The following is a 19,999-nucleotide window of genomic DNA, read 5'->3' as shown; positions in this document are numbered from 1 at the left end:
GAGGGTCTGTCCTCACCTCCCAGCCCTCCCCCCAGCCCCACCCCAGCCACACAAGCCTTCTTTCAATGGGCCAATCCCTTTGCTGCCTGCAGGCCTTTGCAATGGCCTTTCCTTCCGTCTGGCATATCGTCCTGTCCCCCGCCAGCCAGCTGTCTCCTGAGGACTCAGCCTAAGCGTCACCTCAGAGAGTCCCTCCCCCACAGAACCAGCTGAAGTGGGTTCTGCTTCTCTGCCCGCATTTTGTTGCTCGGCTGCACTTGCCACCGGGCAGGTGGTGATGATGTTTCTGTTTATGTGTTCTGTCTGTACGTTGGCATTTAGGGGCCACCACCGGGTCCCCAGGGTCTGCGTTTATCACGCACGGGTGCGCGCCCAGCGCCCAGCTGCCGGCGCCTCGGCCTCGGGCCATTGCTGCTGTTTCCGGCTGGCAGTGTCGACCCCGTCCGGGACTAGCCGGGTGACTCTCCCCGCCCCCGCCGGCCACGGAGACAGCTGCAACCCGAGACATCAGACCTGACCCCGCTGCTCGGCGCCGGCGGGAAGCCAGTTTTCCTCCTCCACCTCCCAGCCAGGTGACTGCCCCTAAACCTTTCCCGCACCGGGGCCCCCAGCCCACCCCGCCCAGCCTCTGCCCTGCCCGAGAAACTACACTTCCCAGCAGGCGCGGGAGCGGAGACCTCAGCTCCCAGCGTGCTCTTAGGCGCGGCCCGGCCCCCGCGTTAACCCCTCAGTGGCCGCAGGCTGGCGGGAGCGGCGCGGGGCGCAGGTGTCCGGAGGCGTGGGGAAAAGCGGAGCTGAGGAGGGGATGAGATTAGAGGCCCTTGGGAAGGAAGGGACCTGGGGTTAGCCGAGGACGGGCAGCGAGGAGGAGGGTGAAGGGGAGGCGAACACTGCGGAAATTAGGAATCTGGACATTCACCTTTTCCCGAAAAACGAAACTTTTCTTTTCGGGTGCCAGCCCCCGACGGCGCTGAGGAGGTAAGGGAGTCTGCCCTAGCTAAACGGCCGCCTCTGTCCCACACACAACTTCGCCTTGATCTCGGCACGTCCAGAAAGAGGAGAGTGGCCATCTCCACTCCCTCGGCCCGGCAGGAGGGGGCGAGGGTGGGCGGGTGGAGTTTGCGTCCCTCCGCCCCGGGAGCTGACCTGGGCGTTTTCCTGTGACCCTCCTGGGCCATGGCCTGGAGCTCGGGAGCCCTTCTTGTCACCCCTGTCCTCCCTCTGAGTCGTGGGGACCTGGTTCCAGCGCAGATGTGCCTGGAGATTCCTGCCTTCCCTCCTCCTTGTCCTCGCTCTGGTCGTGACCAGTAGGTGGTGGCAGGCTGGCCAAGCCCTGCGGGGGGGGGGGGGGGGGGGGGTGGTCTCTGGGCCTCTTTATCCCAGCCCTGGCCTCCCAGGAAGGGTCAGGTTCACTCCCTCAGTAGTTGTGGGCCAGATGCAGGCCAGGTCCTAAGAAGCGGAGTCATGGGCGAGTAGAGCTTGCACTCTGGGGTGGGAGTGGAGGCAGAGCCAGACAACAAGCAAGATAACTTCATATTCTGGGAGTGCCATGAAGAAAAGAACACTCTTAAGTGTCCCAGACAGAAGGGCCAGCAGAGGCAAAGACATGGGGATGGGAAGACAGTGTGCTTGGAGCAAGCGAGCGAGGCGGAGTCTGGGAGGAAGTGACATGGCCGTGTGGGCCCGGGAAAGATCCGGACTTTATTCTAAAAGCAGTGGCAGCTCATGAGAGCCCCGGGAGAGTGTGAAATAAGGCAGAGTCGCGCTTCCCCAGCCTGAGCTCCACAGCGCCCAGGGCTTCCCCAGCGCTTTCAGGTGGGGCCCCGGGCCAGTCCTAGCTGGCCGCCGCCCGCTCTGACCCCCACGGCTCTCCTTTGCAAAATGGGCTGAGAATTTCCACCTCACAGGGGGACACTTGACCCAACCTGCCGTCATCCTCCCCCACCCACAGGGCCCAGCCACCCCTCCCACAGAATGCCTGAGGGCCCCGAGGTGCATCTGGCCAGCCGCTTCGTGAACGACGCGTGCAGGGGGTTGGTGTTCGGCGGGTGTGTGGAGAAGTCACCCGTCAGCCGCAACCCCGAGGTGCCCTTTGAGAGCAGCGCCTACTGCATCTCATCCTCAGCCCGTGGCAAAGAGCTGCGCCTGACCCTGAGCCCCCTGCCTGGGGCCCAGCCCCCACGGGAGCCACTGGCCTTGGTCTTCCGATTTGGCATGTCCGGCTCCTTCCAGCTGGCGCCCAGCGAGGCACTGCCCGCCCACGCCCACCTGCGCTTCTACACAGCCCCACCTGGCCCCCGACTCGCCCTCTGCTTCGTGGACATCCGCCGCTTCGGCCACTGGGACATCGGGGGCGAGTGGCAGCCAGGCCGCGGGCCTTGTGTCTTGCTGGAGTATGAGCAGTTCAGGTAGGCCCAGCACCAGGTGTGATGAAGTCTTGGGCTCCGGGCCTGGCTCTCTAATTAGCGCCTCGCTGGCCCGTGAGGGGCGAGTGTAGCCCCCTCTGGCCCTCAGTCCCTTCCTGTATAGACCAAGACGGCGTCCTTTCCTGGGACAGCTGTCTGAGCTAATGGATGTGGAACCCCCAAACTGGTATGGGGGTGGGCAAGAGGATGGCTAGGCGTACCCTGCGGACATATGGCCAGTTCGAGTCAGAGCTGGGGATCAGCATCCCACTCTTGTTTCTTGGTGCTCTCAGGAGGCTAAGAAGAAAGGTGAAGGGGCTGCTTTAACAACCTGGTAAGAAGGGAGGCTGAGAAGGAAGGAATGGCTTCAAGGGGGTGGGCAGGGGACTGCCTAATGACATGGTTTCTGCATCAGGTTTTGTGGTCTCCCACATTCTGCCTGCCCACTGGTCTGTGACAGCCCATGGTCTCCTCTGTGGGAGGGGTAACACCAGGATGTAATGCGTGTCACAGAGGATGGCACGGTGGCAGCCCTTCCCTTCCTCTAAAGGTGAACTGCGTATGGGTTTCTGTTTCATGCCAAGCTCTCTTCTAGGCGTTGGGGGTACAACAATGATCAAGATGGATGTGGCCCCTGCTCCCACAGAACTAAAGTTCAGATGGGCCAGGGGGGACAGGAGACAAAGTAGATGAATTCACATAGGTACACGCCTGAAGAAAAATCCAAGAGGTAGAGAATGACTCTAGGCTGGGTATGCGGGGGGGGCGGGGGTTGGCCACTCTAGGTGACATTTGAGCTGAGGCCTGCCTGATAAAAAAGGAGCCGGGCTTGCAGAGTTCTAGAGGAAGAGCAACATAACAGACAAGCACCACAGACACGAAGGCCCACAGTGGACCTGGCAAGTCCTCCCTTCCTTGGGGACGGCGTGCTTTCTGTTGGCCCTCAGGCTTGGTTGCCCGTGGGTCAGGGCGTCTCTAGCACCACAGAAGCCACTTGACCCCTGGCCTTTCGAGGCATGACCCCCAGTGCTCCCCAGGGAAGTGTCTGTCCTGGTCCTGGATTCCTCCCATCTTATCTCTCCTGGGAAGTCATGCCACAAGTTAACTCTTTGCCAGCTGGCTCTGAAGTTCCTGTCACACGAGGAGGCATATTGGCCGTTTCTTTGGTCTCACAGCTGGGGAGCCTGCAGGGATCTGCTCCTCTCAGTGATCTGACCACCTAGGCTAATGTCCACTCTTACCTTCACCCCACACTCTGTCTTCTGGCCCCTACTTCATATGCTCCTCATGCCCATTACTGAGTCAGTCTTGCCATGGTCTTTCCCCACAAAGAAACAAGATGCATTTCCTCTTCGTGGTGGTGAGAAAGGATCCATGACCCCTGGAGGTGGGGTGGGGGCTGCTGGGACACTCACTAGCCAGGACTTGCCTTACACACCTGCTACACAGAACCAGTCCCAGCTTCCTTGGAGATCTTCAGGGTCTTGAGAAAAGTTGACCCCACCAAAGTCAAATCCTCAGAGCTAACCAATCAGAAGTTGTAGACAGGGAGTTTCAGACTGCAGGCAGAGTCTTGAATCTGAGGACTTTGGTGATATACCCACAACATATACAGACTCGTGTATTTCCTTGAACACATTGCTTTTGATTGGTACTTTTCACCTTTCATTGTGAATTACAGTCTTATTCTGATGTTCCCATTTAACGGATAGGAAAATGGAGGTTCCTGCTGCCAAACTAGCACTGAGGTTGGGGAAAGGGGAACGGGGACTCCCGTGTTCCTTCCTCTTGCACCCAGGAATAGACACTCCCAGCCCCTCTCCCCTATCCTGCAGCAAGGCATTAGGGATGGGGGTAGAGAATGGGTCTCACGGGCCCAGGCTGTGTTCCTCCAGGGAGAATGTGTTGCGAAACCTAGCGGACAAGGTCTTTGACAAGCCCATCTGTGAGGCCCTCTTGGACCAGAGGTTCTTCAACGGCATTGGCAACTATCTTCGGGCAGAGATCCTGTACCGGTCAGCAGGCAAGCCACGAGGACTAGGGAGGGCTGGGTGCACCCACATTCCCTACTGCTTAGCCTGGCTCCCTCTCCACCCCACTTCAGATTGAAGATACCCCCCTTCGAGAAAGCCCGCGAGGTTCTGGAGGCGCTGCAGCAGCACAGGCCGGTGAGAGTGCAGGAAGGAATGTGCATGTACCTATCAGAGCAGGCTAACAAGTGTATAGCTGGGTCAGGTGTCTCCAGCTTAGCTCAAGTACATCCTTTCTTGGCTTTGGGTCCATTTCCCTTTCCCTGCAGTGTGGGGGGTAGGGGGTTGGGCGGGGGGTTGCTGCTAAGGCATGGTCTCTGAGTCCTGTCAAGCTCAGGGGTTCTGCTCCCCGGGACTCAGCTGCCTTCTCAGTGGTCCTGCGTCAAGCTGACAGCCAGGTCCTGCCCTGCCCCTTCTCCAGAGCCCGGAGCTAACCCTGAGCCAGAAGATCAGGGCGAAGCTGCAGAACCCAGACCTGCTGGAACTGTGTCACTCAGTGCCCAAGGAAGTGGTCCAGCTGGGTGAGGCCTGGGAGGCAAAGATGGCTACCTGTGCTTCAGCATGTTGTGTAACCTCAGGGCAATTCCTGCCCCACCTGGGTAGATCTAGTTGTTGCCGAATGGACTAGGCCTACTCACTTGTCAGGTATCTGTATCCTCTGAGGTGCCCATGAGGCAGGCAGGACAAGGATTACCAACCCCACTCCAGGTTGGGAAAGCCATGGCCCAGAGTGGGGAAGACACCAGCCCGAGGGCATGCACAGCTGGAGGAGGGAGAGTCTCGGCCCTCTGACTCAGCCCATCAGCTATATAGCTGAGGTCTGGGCCAAGTTGACCAGGCTCCCCCTTCTCTCAGCCCGAGTCAGCCCTCTGACTTCCGCCTGGTTCCTCTGTCCCACAGGGGGCAAAGGTTACGGGCCGGAGAGCGGAGAGGAGGACTTTGCTGCCTTTCGGGCATGGCTACAGTGCTATGGCATGCCGGGCATGAGCTCCCTGCAGGACGGGCGTGGCCGCACCATCTGGTTCCAGGTTTGGGCCCTAATCTCACACAAATGGAGATCCCAAGGAAGCTAGTGGGGCAGACAGATCTGGGGTCACAGTGGGGCAGGAGCTGGGGTCTCCGAAGTGGAGATGCCCAGGGCCTGTCATGACCCCCAAGGATCACACTGTTCTGCATGGTCTATGTCTTCCCTGTGTTATGCCCCTCCCCTCCTCAATCCAAGGGTCCCAGCTAGTACAGCAGCCCAAGGCACGGTGGCCTTGTTGGTGTCCTTCACCTGGGGAAGAGGGGGTGGTCAGAGAGGCTTCTCACCTGAGGAGAAGCTCCACCGATCTGGAAGGATGGTGAGCTCTGCCTCTCCAAGAGAAGGTACCCCTGCCCCAACCAGGTTGATTCCTCAATTCTCCTCATTCCATTTCAGGGGGATCCCGGACCCCTGGCACCCAAAGGTAGGCTACTCCTATTGTAACAAGCTAGGACAGCACAAAGAACTAGATGGCCTGCAAGAACTACCTCACCCTTCTCCACCCCAGTCCCCACTCCACTCCCAGAGTGGGAGAGTCTGCAGAAAGGGGGCTGAGGCCGCAGGTCCCTCCAAGCCCAGTGTCAATGTCCTGCAGGGGGCAAGTCCCGCAAGAAGAAATCCAAGGGAGCACAGCAGGGTCCTGAGCACGGATCAGAGGTATGGCTCTCTCCTCTGCTGTGGTAGCAGCTCCCAGGTGCCCTCCCTTGACAATGGGGGGCAGTGGTGGGTCCTCATCAACCTCTGAACTGCTCACTGAGCCCCTTGAGGACCTGGCTGTCCTTTACTCAGGACCCTCTCCTTCCAAGCACGGCCCCTTCCAGAACACGTGGGGCACAGAGAGGCCTTTCTGAGCAAACCACAGCCTGGCAGCCCGAGGGGACCAGCCTCTCGCAGGACCCAGAAGTCCCCCTAGTCCCTAAGAAAGGAAGAAGGAGGGGGAGACCAAAAACCTCAGGTGGGCAACAGGCCTTCCTCAGCATTGTCCTCTGGGGAGAGGAGGGGCACCACCAAATGGGCTGTGCAGGAGGCAGGGGCCGGGGGGGGGGGGGTTGGGGGGAGTCCTCAGCCTGTGGTCTGAGCTGCCATCTCACCTGTCCTCCTCCCAGGCCCCCGCAGACCCCAAAAGATCAAAGCTGAGAATGGGGGGACCTGAGCCTCTTAGCAGGAGGGTCTCCCTGCTTGCATCCACCCCTTCCCTTTGCCTTGCCCTGGATCGAGGGGCCTGTGTAGCTTGCTGGAAGCAGGCTGGAGCTGAAGGTGCCTGGATGCCCCTGTGGCTGTTCCCTGCACAGCTATGATGTTTTACTGTACCCCACCTTCCCCATTTTTTAAGCCCATGTGAAAGATACTGTAATTTTTTTAATAAACTAATAAACTTGAGCTTCTTGGCACTTCTTGGGCTGGCTGCAGAAGGTCTGGATAGTCCAAGTTGGGAGGACCTGCTGCCTGACCCTGGAGACAGGAGAGCCACTGGGGCAAGGCAAACTGAGCCCCATCCCCGTCCTCAGGGCCCTGGCCCTCACGCAATAGTCTGCCTCTGCAGGTACAGCCTGTCAGAGGTAGCACAGAGATCCCGGCCCTCAGCAGGCCCTCCAGTCCAGAATTCCCAGCGCTGACATTGGTCAGTGCTCCTCTCCTAGTGGGTGGCTCATCAGAAGCCCTGGCTTCCTCCCCAGGGGAGGAACTTCTTCTCACAGATCCCCTAGCCACCCTGTGGTCACTGAAATCCCAAATCTCTCCCAGGGGCTGCAACCCAGACCCTGTAGATCTTGCCCTTGCCCCCAAATGCTTGGGGAAAAGTCTTCCTCCCTTGGGAGTCTGGGGATAGGCCCTTCGGGAGTGAGCAGGGACTATAGCAGGGTTCCTGAGTCAAGGGTTTATTGTTCAAGAGGTGATGAATCAGGCTGGGGAGGTGGAAGTGAGCACCGCCCCCCCAGGCCTTCCACAAACAAAACCCCACCCTCAAGAGGCTCAGTTTGGTGGGGGTTGCAGCACCAGCAACAGGGACTGCACTTGGAAGGGAGAAAAGGTGAGCTTCAGGCGGTCGTCCTGAAGGGGCAGGTGGCCAGCGGGGTCGCGCCGCTCCAGGAGGTCGCAGCTGGAGAACAGGAGGGGTCACGAGGTCCCCGCGAGGGCAGGACTCCCACCCCCACCCCACGCCCCCACTCACAGGACGGCCTCCTGAACCGGCAGCGACGTGTGCAGCCAGCAGTCGACGTGGCTGCCGTGGGCCTCGTACAGCCGGAGGACCAGCGTGCGGCCCTGGGGGCTGGTCTCCGCCTGCGGAGGGAGGCGGGCGGTGGGCGGGGCCGAGGGTGGACCCAGCCGGGGACCCCGCCCCCGGCGCCACGCGGCCCCTTGCCTGTTTGACCGTCTCCAACACTACCGCAGGCGAGGACACCGAGAAGGCGCTCCAGGCGGCAGCGGGCGCCGGGCCCGGGGCAGGCAGCGCCAACAGGGGGAAGTTGAGGTTGTAGGCAGCGGGGATAACGCCAGCGTCCTGGAATGAGCCTGGAGATGGGGGTACGGGCGTGAGTGTGCTGGCGTTTTCTTCACCGGCCGCTGCGAGAAACCGGCTCAGAGAAGGGCAGAGAAGCGCCCGGCAGCAGCCCTCACCCTTGTGCGGCATCAGCGCATAGGTGAACTCGTGGCGTCCCATGTCAGCGGTGGCGTCGGGGGCCTTAGGTGCCCGCAAGCTGGGGTGGGGAGGGTGGATATGGGCCGGGCTGGAGCTGCTTCAGCTAGGAAGACCTGCGCCCCCACACCAGCACCCCGGGCCTGGCGGGCACTCCACTCACAGTGAGAGGCTGAGGACGTTGCCTCGGACTGAGGCGCCATACTTGCAGTCATTGAGCAGGGCCAGCCCGAAGCCGTGCTCCGACAGATCCATCCAGCGGTGGGCCCACACCTGGAGGGCAGACCCCAGACTCACTTGGTGGCCCTGCCTCCTCGTGCTCCAGAGCTCCTGTCACTACCGTGAGGGCCAGCCCTGGGGACCACAGGATTGAATTCCAGCTCTCACTACGGGAGACCCTGGGCACACCACCCAACCTGTCCGGGCCTCAGTTCTTCCTCTGCGAAATGGGCCTAACAGAATTTACCCCACCAAATGCGCATGAGTGTCAAACTAAACAAAGCATTTAGCAACAATGCCTAGCACAAAGTAGGAGCCAGCAAATCTTGATCACGGTTTGCTGACCCTACACCACACAACCACGCCCTCCCCAGCCGGGCAGGATCCAAACCCCCACCCCACCCCATGTCAGACCTCAAATCGAGCCCAGTCCCAGGAGGTGTTGTGATGGGTGGGCCGCTGCAGATGCCCGAACTGGACCTCATAGGTGGCCTGGGGGCTCCGCACACGGGCGGGGAACTCCACCTTCAGGAACTTGTGGGCCTCGTGCCAGTGCACCTGGAGTGGGAGGCCAGACGCACACAGGCCTGGGCGGCTCCCCCCTCACCAGCCACACTGGGGGAGGACGCCCACCACGCTGCCCTCTGCTACCTCGGTGTGGAAGCGGACGTAGGGGCAGCCAACATCCAGCACAACCTCCTGGCTGAGCCGACTGTTGGGGCTGATCTGCAGCAGGAACCAGGCACTGCCCCGCATGCCACCCTCGATGCCCACTGCCAAGGTCCCTGCCTGGCCCCGCACTGGCTTCCTGTGGGGCGAGGTGGCAGACCTGAGCCAGGGCAGGCTGATGGAGGGGGCCCACCACCGCCCGGGTCCTGCCCATGCCGTACCGTGTCTCCAAATGGTAGTCCATGACATCCCATGCATCCCAGTACAGGGGGACATCATCGAACAGCACAAACTGATTCCCCACGGTGCCCTCAGCAATGGCTTCCCTAGAAGGACACGGAGTTGGTGCTTTCGAACTTTATGACCTTGGTCTCTCCAGCTGCTTAAGGTGGGGTGGGGGCAGGGAGAGTAGGCCCAAAGGACAAGGGGATTCCTAGCCCAGTCTGCCCTGCTTCATGTGTGGGTTGCAGTCCAGACCCACTGAAGGGCTGCCGTGGGTAGTGCTGTGGCCAGGAAACAGAGGGAACAGGGTCTGGGGTCTACTTGCCAGGCACCGGAAGAGGGCAATAAGGAGTTGGCACCTGCCAGAGGCCACCAGCACCAGGGACGTCAGGCAGCCGGTTGGGTCCAGCCTCACCCGGATGATGCCGTTGTCCAGAGTCACAGAACCGTCAGTCTTGGTGGGAGGGGTCCTTGAAGCTGAGTCTGCAGGGGCTTCCCACAACCAACAGCACCCCCAGCCCAGCCCCACCTCACCACTTGCTCCGGGCTGGGGAGCTCAGCATCCCCATGTTGTTAGGGACGGCCCAGGACGGGCCCTGCCCACCAGGACGTGCCTACACTTACCTCTTGCACTACAAACACGGGCTGCTGGGGCGGCAGGGGCTGCAATGAGGTGGGGGCAGGAGCATAGCCCATGCTGGGCACTGTCACCAGGGCTGGGGATGAGGCGTAGGTATCAGTGCAGCCTCCCTGCCCTTCTAGGAGCCTTGTTCAGGGGGGCGGGAGGAGGGGCAGATACTTCCACTACTATTCTCCAGCCTGGGGCACCCCAGGGCAGCGACCCCCAGGGCAGCGTCCCCAACTCTGGGTCGTGCCTCGGTCCCTCCTACTGCAGTGGCAGCTTTTCTCTCCAGCTCATACCTAGGCTGTGGGCCCCACCAGGCCTGGGCAGGGCCAACACTTCAGTGCGCTTCCAAGGCAGCGTGTTGACAATGAGGAGGCCCTCAGGACCTGGCTCCCCAGCACACAGGGCTGCGGCTGCAGCACTGAGCAGTGTGTTGCCATGGGCACGGATGTCTGAGGAGAGACTGGCTGGTCACGGGTGGGCAGTGGGTCTGGGATGACCCCTGAGTATCCCATAGGACACCCTCAGGGCTCGACCCTTGGCATCGGGGACAGCGGCGGGAATGTCATCAGCTTCACCTTCATAGTGGCACATGGCTTCCTCTGCCACCAGCTCGATGCAGCTGCCGGTCACCACATCATGGAACTGGTTCAGGAGCAGGAGCCTGCAGGAGCCAAGGACAGGGATGGGGAAGGCCGGGAAGGGTGGCCACAGAGGTGTCGGGGAGGAGGTCAGGTTGGTGGCAGGGGCCAGAAGCCAGGCTGACCTCCAGAGGTCCTGCAGCTGGGCTGCCGGGTACAGGAACTGGGCGCTGCGGGCCACGGCCAGGCTGCTGAGCAGCTCCACGTCATGCAGGATCCGCTCACACTCCCGGTTTCCCTTCTTGATCTGAGCAGGGATGGGGGGGATCTGCCCCAGGACACCTTCCAAGCCCTCCCCTGCTCAGAACCTGAGGCTCCCCAGGGCCTTCCGGATAAAGCCTCTTGTGGCTGACCTGCCCCGCATGCCTTCATCCTCTCCCCTCGGCCCACACCCACCCTTCTTCAGGGACACCCAGCCCTGTCTCTCCTCCAGGCCCCTGACCCACTCAGCTCCGGTACTTTTCTCCCCTCGGTGCCTCCCTGGAACACAAACCTCTTCCCCCAGGTCTAGACTAGACTCTATCCCCCACTTCCTCCTCTAACCCTCTGCAGACCCTCCCCGCTGGGCTCAATGACCAGCTCCTGACCTGGGCATGGGTGGTGTAGGTGCCATTATGTAACTCCAGAAAGAGCTCCCCAACCCATGTGCACAGCTGCCCTGAGTCGGTCTCCAGTGCCGAGAAGAGTCTCCCCGGAGAAGACAGCTGCACCCTGAGGGGGACCACAGCCTGGGTCTCCCAGTCTTGGGGCTACTACGTGGCTCACCCTTCCTCCACGCCAGAGTGGACAAGAGATCCAGCCTCAACAGAAAGGAACCACCCCCAGAAAGTTCCCTGTCCACACAAAGCCAGTTCTGGACACGCCAGGAGAGTTCTCTCTCTGGTAGATTTAAGCTCCTTCCCACCATCAGCTTTTTCCCCACCCTTCCCCCAGGGTGGGAGCTGGGAAGGACCAGTGGTCCAGGATTGGAGCAGGAAAAGGTCCAGTGGAGGAGTTAGACCCGATGTTTGAGCAGAAAGCAGGGCTGCGCAAGGGCAAAGTGAACAGTGAGGGCTGCCGGAGGGCCAGGTCCAACCTGGGCAGCCCATCTGTGTTGTGCAGCCGCTTCAAGCGGTCCACCATCGTCTGGGTGGGGCCACCACCCCCATCCCCAAAGCCGAAGAGGAAGGCACTGTGGTTGGTCCGCCCCTTGTCCCTGTTTTTGACCACGGTCTTCAGCACCTGGACAGGCGGGGATAGGTCAACATGGGTCAGCTGAGAACAGGACACCCAGCCCTCTCCGGCCTGCCCCCCCCCCCCCCCCCCCCAACCTCAGCCACTAGGTGCCCCCTCACCTCCTCCACACTGCCCTGCATCCCATATGAGTCGCCAGGTGGGAAGTGGGCCAGCACACGGGAGCCATCCAGCCCCTCCCAGAAAAAAGTATGGTGCTGCGGGTAGGGAGATAGGAGAGCGGCCAGAGTCAGGGCATTCCGGACCTGTCCTACCTTTGTGTAACCCTGGGGGGGCACGGCCTCTCTGGATAGGGGTTGGGTGGTCTGTCCAGGACCCCTTAATGAGGGGGAGATGAACGTTCCATGTGGGGCCCCTGGCCCCCTGAGGTCTGCTCACCGGGAAGGAGTTCACCAAGTTCCAGCTCAGTTTTTGGGTCAGGAAGTGCCGGATGCCACAGCTGCGCATGATCTGGGGAAGCTGTGCCGAGTAGCCAAACGTGTCTGGCAGCCAGAACTGTGGGGAAGAGGGCCTCTGGGACAGGGGAACCAGGGCTCTTGGTGGAACAGCCCCAGCCTCAGCCTCTCAAGGTCAAGCTCCAACCCCATCTGCCCGCAGGTGCAGCAGCTCCCAGACTACCTCAGAGCACATTTTCCCAAACTCCTGCAGGAAGAAGTTCTGGCCCTGTAGGAATTGCCTCACCATGGCCTCTCCACTGGGAAGGTTCCCATCCTGGCAGTGAGTGAAGACGGAGGTAGCCGGCGTCAGCATAGATGGGGAATAGGCAGGAGATCTGGCCACCCCCACCTCACGTGTAAGAGAAACCGCGGCTGACATAGGGGTTACAGCCAGTGCCCAGAGGGGTCCATCTCCTCCCATCAGGCCCAACTGTCTGCCTGCTGGAAGGGGAGGTATCCAGGGTGGGGTCACGAAGACAGCCTGCCACAGTACTTGAGGCCCTCCTCCCCCTTGGGGTCCCGGGCCTTGGGATTCCGTGGACTAGTAAGTGCTGCCACAGAGGGGGTATGAAGGGCATGCAGAAAGCCACCTACCGGCAAGGCCGAGCGGGGAAGGCTATTTTGACAGTGTGGCCTGAGGTGGAGGGGGTGCAGATGGTACTTACCATCTCCACCCAGGTGCCCCCCACAGGCACAAACTGCCCGCGGCAGGCGAACTCCTGGAGTCGGGCATGCAGGCCAGGGTAGTGGCTCTTTACCCACTCGAGCTGCTGCGCCTGTGGGCAGATGGGGCCCGAGCCGGTCAGAAGTGACCAGGACACCACCCAGGCCTGAGTGTCTGCAGCCAGTGGGCAGCTGAAGGTGGGGAAGAGTGCTCCTCCTCAGAAGCCCTCAGAACCTCACCCTTGGACCTACTGGGCTCCAGGTGCCCCCACACGGCTGTCCCTCTGACCTGGGAGCAGGCAAAGATGAACTCAGGGTTCTGCTCCATGAGCTGCACAGCTGTCACCCAGCTCCGGGCACATTTTCGCACAGTCTCCTTGAAGGGCCAAAGCCAGGCTGGACAGGAGAGGCGCAGAGGTGGAGGGAGAGCAGCAAGGTCCACAACTCCTCACAGATCTCCAGCCTCATCCCTGGCTCCCAGCACCAGACCAGGCCCAGCCTGGGCCTCCAGAGGGCTGTCCCCCTACCACCCCAGGCCCCTTTCCCTGCAAGGCCCTGTGGCACCCCTCCTGAGCTCTCAGTTCAAAACACGCCGGCAAGGTGCAAGTAGGGGGTGGGGAAAGGAGGCTGTCAGCTTTATAGGTCAGGAAATGGAGGCCCCACACCCTGAAATAGCCTCACTCTGAGGCTGAGACCCCACCCCACCCCTGAAAGGATTCTATAAAAGGTGGCAGGGTGTTAACACATTGAGGGATATCCCAGAACAGGGGGGCACAGCATCCCGAGATGGACCTGCTGGGACCAGCTATCCTGCATGAAGCCCTCCAGCCTCCTGGCCTCTAGGCCTCAGATCCTTCCTTACCAGCCCAGAACCCCCACACTCCACTGCAAACCTTGGCACAGCAGAGAAAGCCCTTGTTCTGTGGTTCAGAAATGTTAGCTGCATCGGAATCAGTACCTTGGGGAGCTTGTAAAAATGTAGATTTCCTATAAGCCTCACAGATGCTGCAAATTCATCAAGTCCAAAGCTAGAAGCCTGCCCCTGCGCTTGAGCCCCTATCTTAATTACTTCTAGGCCAGTCCTGTCTGAGGACTTGGACACTCTTGTCAAACTTACTCATTCTCACTCAGTTCCAAGATCACCTCCTACAGGGAGCCTCTCTTGAGTTCTCCTGACCTTCCTCCGTTATGGCCCCATCTCTGTCTGCCTATTTTACAGTCACCAGTCTCTATAATCCTACCTCCCACTATCTGGCAGGGGGCCACATGGGGCATCAGATTTTGTCGAAAGAATAAATGAAGCGACACAGTCCAGGCCCCTGACCCCATTTTACAAATGGGGAAAACTGAGGTCCAATAGGGGTAAGAATTTGCTGGGGATGACACAGTGCTTCCAGGGCACATCCAGGGCTTCAAGGGCACTCCTGCTTCCCCCACCAACCTGGCCAGCTGCTGCCCTACCTGTATCAATGTGGCAGTGCCCCATGGCATGGATGGTATGTTGACTTTCTCCTCCACGTTGGCCAAAGAACCTGGAGGCCAGAGCCTGCGCCACTGGGAAGGTCTCAGGCTGGGCAGGGTCACACACGTTCACCATCTGGTTGGCTGTGTACAGGGCCTGGAAGCTGCGCTGGTTGTCCTCCCCAAGGCCCTGCAGCAGGGTTCTGTCCCTTAATCCCAGTCTCAACCAAGTTGAGTCTCCAGAATTAGGCCCTGGCTGACCTCTCAATGGCTCTCAGCAAAGCTCCTCCCTACCTCTGACCCCTTTGCTCCTTCTGGTTTCCCCTGCTTAGCACTGTCTCCCTCCTCCCCTTTACATAGGGAAATCCTTTCAATACTCAAGCAGGCAAAAACACTCTCCCTAATCTGGATTCCCAGACTCCCAACTATCTGACACAAGAAATAACCTGCTCCTGGGGGCCAGGAAGGGCTCTAGAGTGACTAGGTGGGACAGGGGTGTCGATTACCTTGGCTATGCCCAGTAGCAGCTCTAGATCCACCAGGAGCCTGTGGACATCCCGGCGGAACACAGCCAGCTCAGCCCGGCTCACCTGGAACATCTTCTCTGGGTCAGGGGCTGCGATCATGCTTCCCTTCCCGGCCCCCAGGAGCCCATTGCAGGCTACTTCCACGTAGAGGGTCAGGCTACGAATGTGGACAGGCAACCTCAGGCCAAGGGACTAGCAGAAGATCCTGGGGGCTTGGGGAGCCAGAACCAAGGGAGCATCCATCTGGCCTCTCCCTGTTCGCCTCCAGGATCCACTACCCAGATCCCACAGTATCTGAGGTGTGTGGACAAGAAGGTCATGTTCTGCTGATGAGGGTCCTGCTTTGGGCAGGGACAATGAGTAGCCAAGTTCGGAACTGTGTGAATTATGCTGCTGCTTAGCCTTTTGTTTCCATTTCCACAGCTGTCTTTACAATACACTCCCTTGGTCTCAGAACCCTCTTTGCCGATTAAAAACGTGTTTGGATCCTCCAGGTCCAATCCTTCAAAGAGCCAGCAGTCAACATGGGGCAGGGCCGTTCTTTGGAGTGGCACAGTAGTCTGTGTTGTGGTTCTACTTAGACTTCAGTGAACAAACACGACTTCCTTGGGGAAGCCTTCCCTAATCCACCTCCCAACCCTCTCCTAAATCTGGAACAGCTTTCCCATATTGAGCTCCCAGTATTCGCATTCAGAGCCGCCATTGGTTTTGTAATTTTGTAAGTATCTGTGAGTCCCCCTTGCTGTCAAGGACCAGATTACTCGCTAACCCTGTCCTAGTATCTGGAAGCATCAGATACAGTGTTCAGTAAATATTAGAGGGGCACCTGGGTGGCTCAGTTAGTTAAGCATCCAACTCTTGACTTTGGTTCAGGTCATGATCTCATGGTTCGTGAGTTCAAGTCCTGTGTCAGGCTCTGCTCTGACAGCACCCTGCTTGGGATTTTCTCTCCCTCTCTCTCTGCCCTTCCCTCATTAGATGCATATGTGTGCGCACTCTCTCTCTCAAAATAAATGAACATATAAAAAAATAAAAAACATAAAATAAATAAAAATAGGGGCACCTGGGTGGCTCAGCCAGTTAAGCATCCAACTTTGGCTCAGGTCATGATCTCCCCGGTTCGTGGGTTAGAGCCCTGTGTCAGGCTCTGTGCTTATAGCTCAGAGCCTGGAGCCTGCTTGGGATTCCGTCTCCCTTTCTCTCTGCCCCTCCCCCACTCACCCTGTCTCTCTCTTTCTCTAAAAAATAAATAAAAATAAATATTAGAAAATATAATAATATTATGTTGGAGTTTTTAATGGTGACATAAAATGCCCATGTTATAAAATGGGATGGAAAAAATCAGAATGCAAAATATCAAAGAAATACAACCTTAACTAGTAAGAACTATGCCTGAATGAGTTCCTGTGGTGAAGGCTGAAATGTTAATAACGGTCATCTCTAGGTGATGGGATAATGGGAGTCATTTACTTCTTTGTGCTTTCCTGTATTTACCACAAGAAGGCAGATATTGTCTTTCTAGGCAGGAAAAAAAATCCTATTCTTTAAAAACTGTGAGATTTGAGGATGCTTGTGTTGGAGGTTGGCGTTTCTGGGTCACGCTGGACTTCAGCTCTTCCTCAACCACTGGTGGTCAACTAGAGCACAGGAACTCACTCACCTCCGGGGGTCTCCTTCTTCCAGCCTGTCAGTCAGGACATAGCTGGTCTTCTCTCCCTCTTTCGTCAAACCCTTATGGGGAATGAAGTGAGAGACAGGGCCTGAGGCTTTTGAACAGTTCAGGTGAAGTTTAAGCTGAGGGAGGCCAGGCCTCTCTGCCTAGTCCTCAGCCCTGGCTCCTCTCTCCCATGCAAGGCCAGGATTGACAAACTGGGGACCCCTGATAGCCAGTGCCCAAACCCTACAGAAGCTGGAGTGCCATGAGCACGAATGGCACCCGTTTACCAGCAGAAAAGCCCCTGGTCTTATGGGAAGAGTCCTGGGCAGGTATTAGGATGTCTGGGTATGGCTTCTGGTGGCCTCTGTACCACTGAATAAGTATCTGAAGGGGAACTCTATGAAGTCAGATGCAGGGTTGCCTCATTCCTTGCTAAATCCCCAGTGCTTAGTACAGGGCCTGGCCCAGAGAGGGCACTCAGGAGACATCTGCTGAGCCAATGGAAGGAGAGAGAGAGGGAGGGAGGGGTTTGCCATCTTTCCATACAAAAAGAACAAGAGTCCTAACCTGAGACAGGAAGTTAGTCTAATTGGAATGGAGGCTGAGCAAGTGAACTGACCGCTAGATCTCAGTTTCTTCATCTGTAAATGGGCATAAAGACCCACCACATAGGACTGTAAAGATTAAACCTGATATGGGTGGATGCATAAACAAGACAGTCAATAGTTATATCTGGGGAACTGGGAATGGTGTGGCAGGGAGAGAGCCATTACTTCAGGGGAAGAGGACTTGCATTTATACTTTATACCATCGAGAACCATTTGAAAGTCTCCCCTCGTAAGTATATGCTACATATAATAAAAACTAGTTTATGAAAAACTTAAAAGTGTTATGGTCTGCAAAGCCAACAGTCTTGGCACCTGACACCTAGTAGAGGGTTAATAAATGGATCTGCTGTATTTATTATTATTGTACTTGATTAGCAACTATATTCAGCCCTGAATGGGAAGGTGGCCAGTCAGTGGCAGCTGTTGGTTAAGCACTAATTGTGTTAGGACCTAAAACCATCCACTGAACTTCCCACTATGAGAGGGACCAATTACACTGGGGCCCAAGTGGCAACTTCCCCAATCCTGATATCCTGATACCACCCTGCAGGCAGAGCCACTAAGCTGTGGCTTCTTCACAGACAAGGGCTGAAATGGGGCCCTACCTATCCCTAGGGCAGGGCTCCTCACCTGGACAGGCTCTCCATCTCTCCACACCAGGCCTTCTCCATCACTTTCCCAGCGAAGGTGAACTTCCTGACCCACCCATGCCTCCGGAATGGTCAGCTCCACCCGAAACCAACAGGTCCACCATCTGCAAGACAGCCATTGAGATGGGCCCTGTCCTTTTGCCACACTTCCTCGGATTAAGGGTCAGCAGGGACTGGAGACTGTCTCCAAGCATCTGCAGCTTCACAAGGTAGTCAGCTTTGATCCACAAGAAAGGAGCAACAAGGTGTGCAGCAAGGTGAGGGGAAAAGGCAGAGAAGTCAGGGGTCTGTAATCCGTGCTAGAGTGCCTTTCCTAACGGGTAGGCTCTAGGTACTGGGAGGAGGGAGGGGCGGGGGATGAAAACTCTCCCACGGAAACTGAGAGACCAGAGAGCTGTTTCCAGCAGAGGGCGCTGCTCCTCCCCAAGCGGCTGTCTAGGACCTAGGGCCGCAATGGAGGTGTGGCCCTTAGAGGGGGTGAGCGAGAGGGGAGGGGCGCTGCCCGCTGGCCCCACCCTGCCCCCGGGCGTTACCCACGTGGGTCCAAAGCTGTCGCCGATCTGCGCGGGGCGGAACTCCTGCCGGACAGCCTCCTGGTATGGTAGCCTCTCGGGCGTCTGGAAGCTGGAGAGCGCGGCCACCGGGCAGCTGTCCCCGAAGAGCCTGGGCGGGAGGGACGGGTGGGCGCGGGCTCGAGGCCGCCCCTTGCCGCCCGTGGGCCAGTCGGCGGATGGGGACGCGCGTTCCCTTGACCCGTCGCCGAGAAGGCTGCCCCACAGCACAGCGTCTCCCGACCCCTCCTCCCGGGCCCTTGCCCAGTCGGCGGCGGGCACTTCATCCCTCGGCCCCGGTGGCCGCAGCTTGAGTTTCCCCCCGGAAGGGAAGGCTGAGGCGCGCGGCCGCGGCCGGCCGGCGCCCTGGGCGGGAGGAACCCCACCTGCCGTGGAGGTTACAGTCGGTAAAGTAGAGCGGCGACACGAATTTCTCCACCCGCTCCAGCGTAGTGCGCCAGTGCTTCAGGGCCGGCGCCGCCATCGTCGCGCGCCCACTCCTCTCCCCGGAAGGCCCCTGTCGTTGCCGGCGCGGCCCACGGTCGGGAACCAAAGGTTCCGGGGCCGAAGGGCGCCTTCCAGCCCCGGGCAGCTTTTCTTGGAACACTGGCGGCTCTCGGAAGTCCCGCTACACTGAATCTTGAACGTGCAGCTGAAAGCCAAGAGCCGGCTTCCGAGGCTATCTCGTCTGAACTGGCAGGCCACTGGGCAAATCCCTCAATAAAACGGCAAGTTTGACGCCGCTTAGATTCTCCGAAAGAACCGAGACAGAGACCGGGGATTTTAGGCACGACGGGTGGGAGCCTCGGCTGTTGCAGACGCAGGTCACCAGGGCTTAGAAGCAGCGAGTGAGAACTGGCTAGTTCTCCACGCCTAGCCCGACTTCTGGCTCTGTCTTCGAAAACCTGTTGTCTGCTTAACGTGTGAAGAGCCAGGAGCCAGGGCGGGTGCTTTGACGCTAATTGGCAGACATCTGCTTAAATAGGGAGGGCTTTGCACCCCCAGTAACCTGAGCTTCCTCTCCTACATGTTTTGTGTATATAGCTGTCAGTTATCACCAGAAACCCTGGGAGTATTTTGATGTGAGATGGCAGATCAGTCATAGCATTCAAAATCCTAATTGAATAACGTATTTCACCACACAGGACTGGAGAGTTCAGAAAAGCCTGATCCAAGAAACACCTCCAGTTTCATCCTTACCTTAGCCCACTGGTATTTTTTTTTCCTTCTAGAATTGCCAGGCAGTGCTTGTCTATAAAATCATTGCTAAGAAAAATTACATACACACTAGCCCTGATATTTTTTAATGGAGATACTGACCAAGTTCACATTTCAAGTGTAGGTCACAGGGAAAAGTGACTAAGTGCAGAGTACCAAACGTGATTTAAAATAAAGACAACTCACTGCTACAATACAGGCTGGGTTTAGAGCTTGGAGCTCAATTTTCAGAAGGCAGGAGGGATAAAGATGGGGCTTGTGAAAACCCTGGGTGTAGGTGAGGCTCCCTCCTTTTTTGGTTGCACTGGTGGGTTGGGTTTTCTCCTGAACTGACCCTGAAACCCTATCCTGACCTGTAAGCAGTGCAGGGACAGCAACAGCTGGGGCTACCCCTGGTCAGACCCCATGAATTTCCTCCACAATTCCAGGTTAACACAATCTTTCTTGAGTGAGCAGAGGGTGACAGGTGAGCTATTGCTGGAAAAAGCTGGAAGAGCCTTCCCCTCAGTCAATAATGTATGTGC

The 19,999-nt window shown here is 58.3% G+C and overlaps 2 protein-coding genes across 5 annotated transcripts; one reads left to right on the top strand and one right to left on the bottom strand.

The window, feature by feature from the left end:
* The first annotated feature begins 310 nt into the window (after positions 1-310).
* NEIL1 (nei like DNA glycosylase 1) lies at positions 311-6,850 on the top strand. 4 transcript variants are annotated; one of them, XM_019832031.3, is made up of 10 exons: positions 311-572; positions 1,952-2,408; positions 4,301-4,420; positions 4,510-4,573; positions 4,857-4,956; positions 5,336-5,463; positions 5,856-5,883; positions 6,055-6,116; positions 6,249-6,414; positions 6,566-6,850. In XM_019832031.3, the coding sequence occupies exons 2-10, from the start codon at positions 1,975-1,977 to the stop codon at positions 6,610-6,612; spliced, it is 1,149 nt and encodes a 382-aa protein (XP_019687590.1). In that variant the 5' UTR covers positions 311-572; positions 1,952-1,974; the 3' UTR covers positions 6,613-6,850. The 4 variants fall into 4 exon arrangements, with proteins under 4 accessions (XP_019687590.1, XP_006932418.1, XP_019687591.1 ...); XM_006932356.5 differs by lacking the exon at positions 311-572 and adding an exon at positions 722-978; XM_019832030.3 differs by lacking the exon at positions 311-572 and adding an exon at positions 1,095-1,307.
* A 470-nt stretch (positions 6,851-7,320) lies between these two features.
* Positions 7,321-18,805, bottom strand: MAN2C1 (mannosidase alpha class 2C member 1). The gene is made up of 26 exons (XM_003986929.6): positions 18,644-18,805; positions 18,244-18,369; positions 17,687-17,810; positions 16,452-16,522; positions 14,771-14,948; positions 14,265-14,454; positions 13,093-13,199; positions 12,806-12,916; positions 12,322-12,414; positions 12,082-12,198; positions 11,805-11,900; positions 11,546-11,691; positions 11,058-11,181; positions 10,596-10,717; positions 10,408-10,493; positions 10,126-10,281; positions 9,829-9,920; positions 9,564-9,658; positions 9,204-9,308; positions 8,965-9,121; positions 8,728-8,871; positions 8,258-8,367; positions 8,076-8,155; positions 7,822-7,970; positions 7,630-7,739; positions 7,321-7,557 (listed from the first exon to the last, which is right to left on the bottom strand). The coding sequence occupies exons 1-26, from the start codon at positions 18,739-18,741 to the stop codon at positions 7,431-7,433; spliced, it is 3,114 nt and encodes a 1,037-aa protein (XP_003986978.1). The 5' UTR covers positions 18,742-18,805; the 3' UTR covers positions 7,321-7,430.
* Between the last annotated feature and the right edge of the window lie 1,194 nt (positions 18,806-19,999).

Source organism: Felis catus, chromosome B3, assembly GCF_018350175.1.
Source record: "Felis catus isolate Fca126 chromosome B3, F.catus_Fca126_mat1.0, whole genome shotgun sequence".
NCBI lineage: Eukaryota > Metazoa > Chordata > Mammalia > Carnivora > Felidae > Felis > Felis catus.
Note: the sequence above shows the minus strand (reverse complement) of the source record. Positions and strands in the feature narration are given on the sequence as shown.

Bases quoted from the DNA above. Each gene is read 5' to 3' on its own strand.
- NEIL1 (XM_019832031.3), top strand. From the start codon at position 1,975: ATGCCTGAGGGCCCCGAGGTGCATCTGGCCAGCCGCTTCGTGAACGAC. The intron at 4,574-4,856 runs GTGAGAGTGCAG...CCCCTTCTCCAG, and splicing joins CGCTGCAGCAGCACAGGCCG to AGCCCGGAGCTAACCCTGAG. The intron at 5,464-5,855 runs GTTTGGGCCCTA...ATTCCATTTCAG, and splicing joins GCCGCACCATCTGGTTCCAG to GGGGATCCCGGACCCCTGGC.
- MAN2C1 (XM_003986929.6), bottom strand. From the start codon at position 18,741: ATGGCGGCGCCGGCCCTGAAGCACTGGCGCACTACGCTGGAGCGGGTG. The intron at 7,740-7,821 runs GCAAGGGGCCGC...CTCCCTCCGCAG, and splicing joins TGTTGGAGACGGTCAAACAG to GCGGAGACCAGCCCCCAGGG. The intron at 7,558-7,629 runs GTGAGTGGGGGC...CCTGTTCTCCAG, and splicing joins CCGGTTCAGGAGGCCGTCCT to CTGCGACCTCCTGGAGCGGC.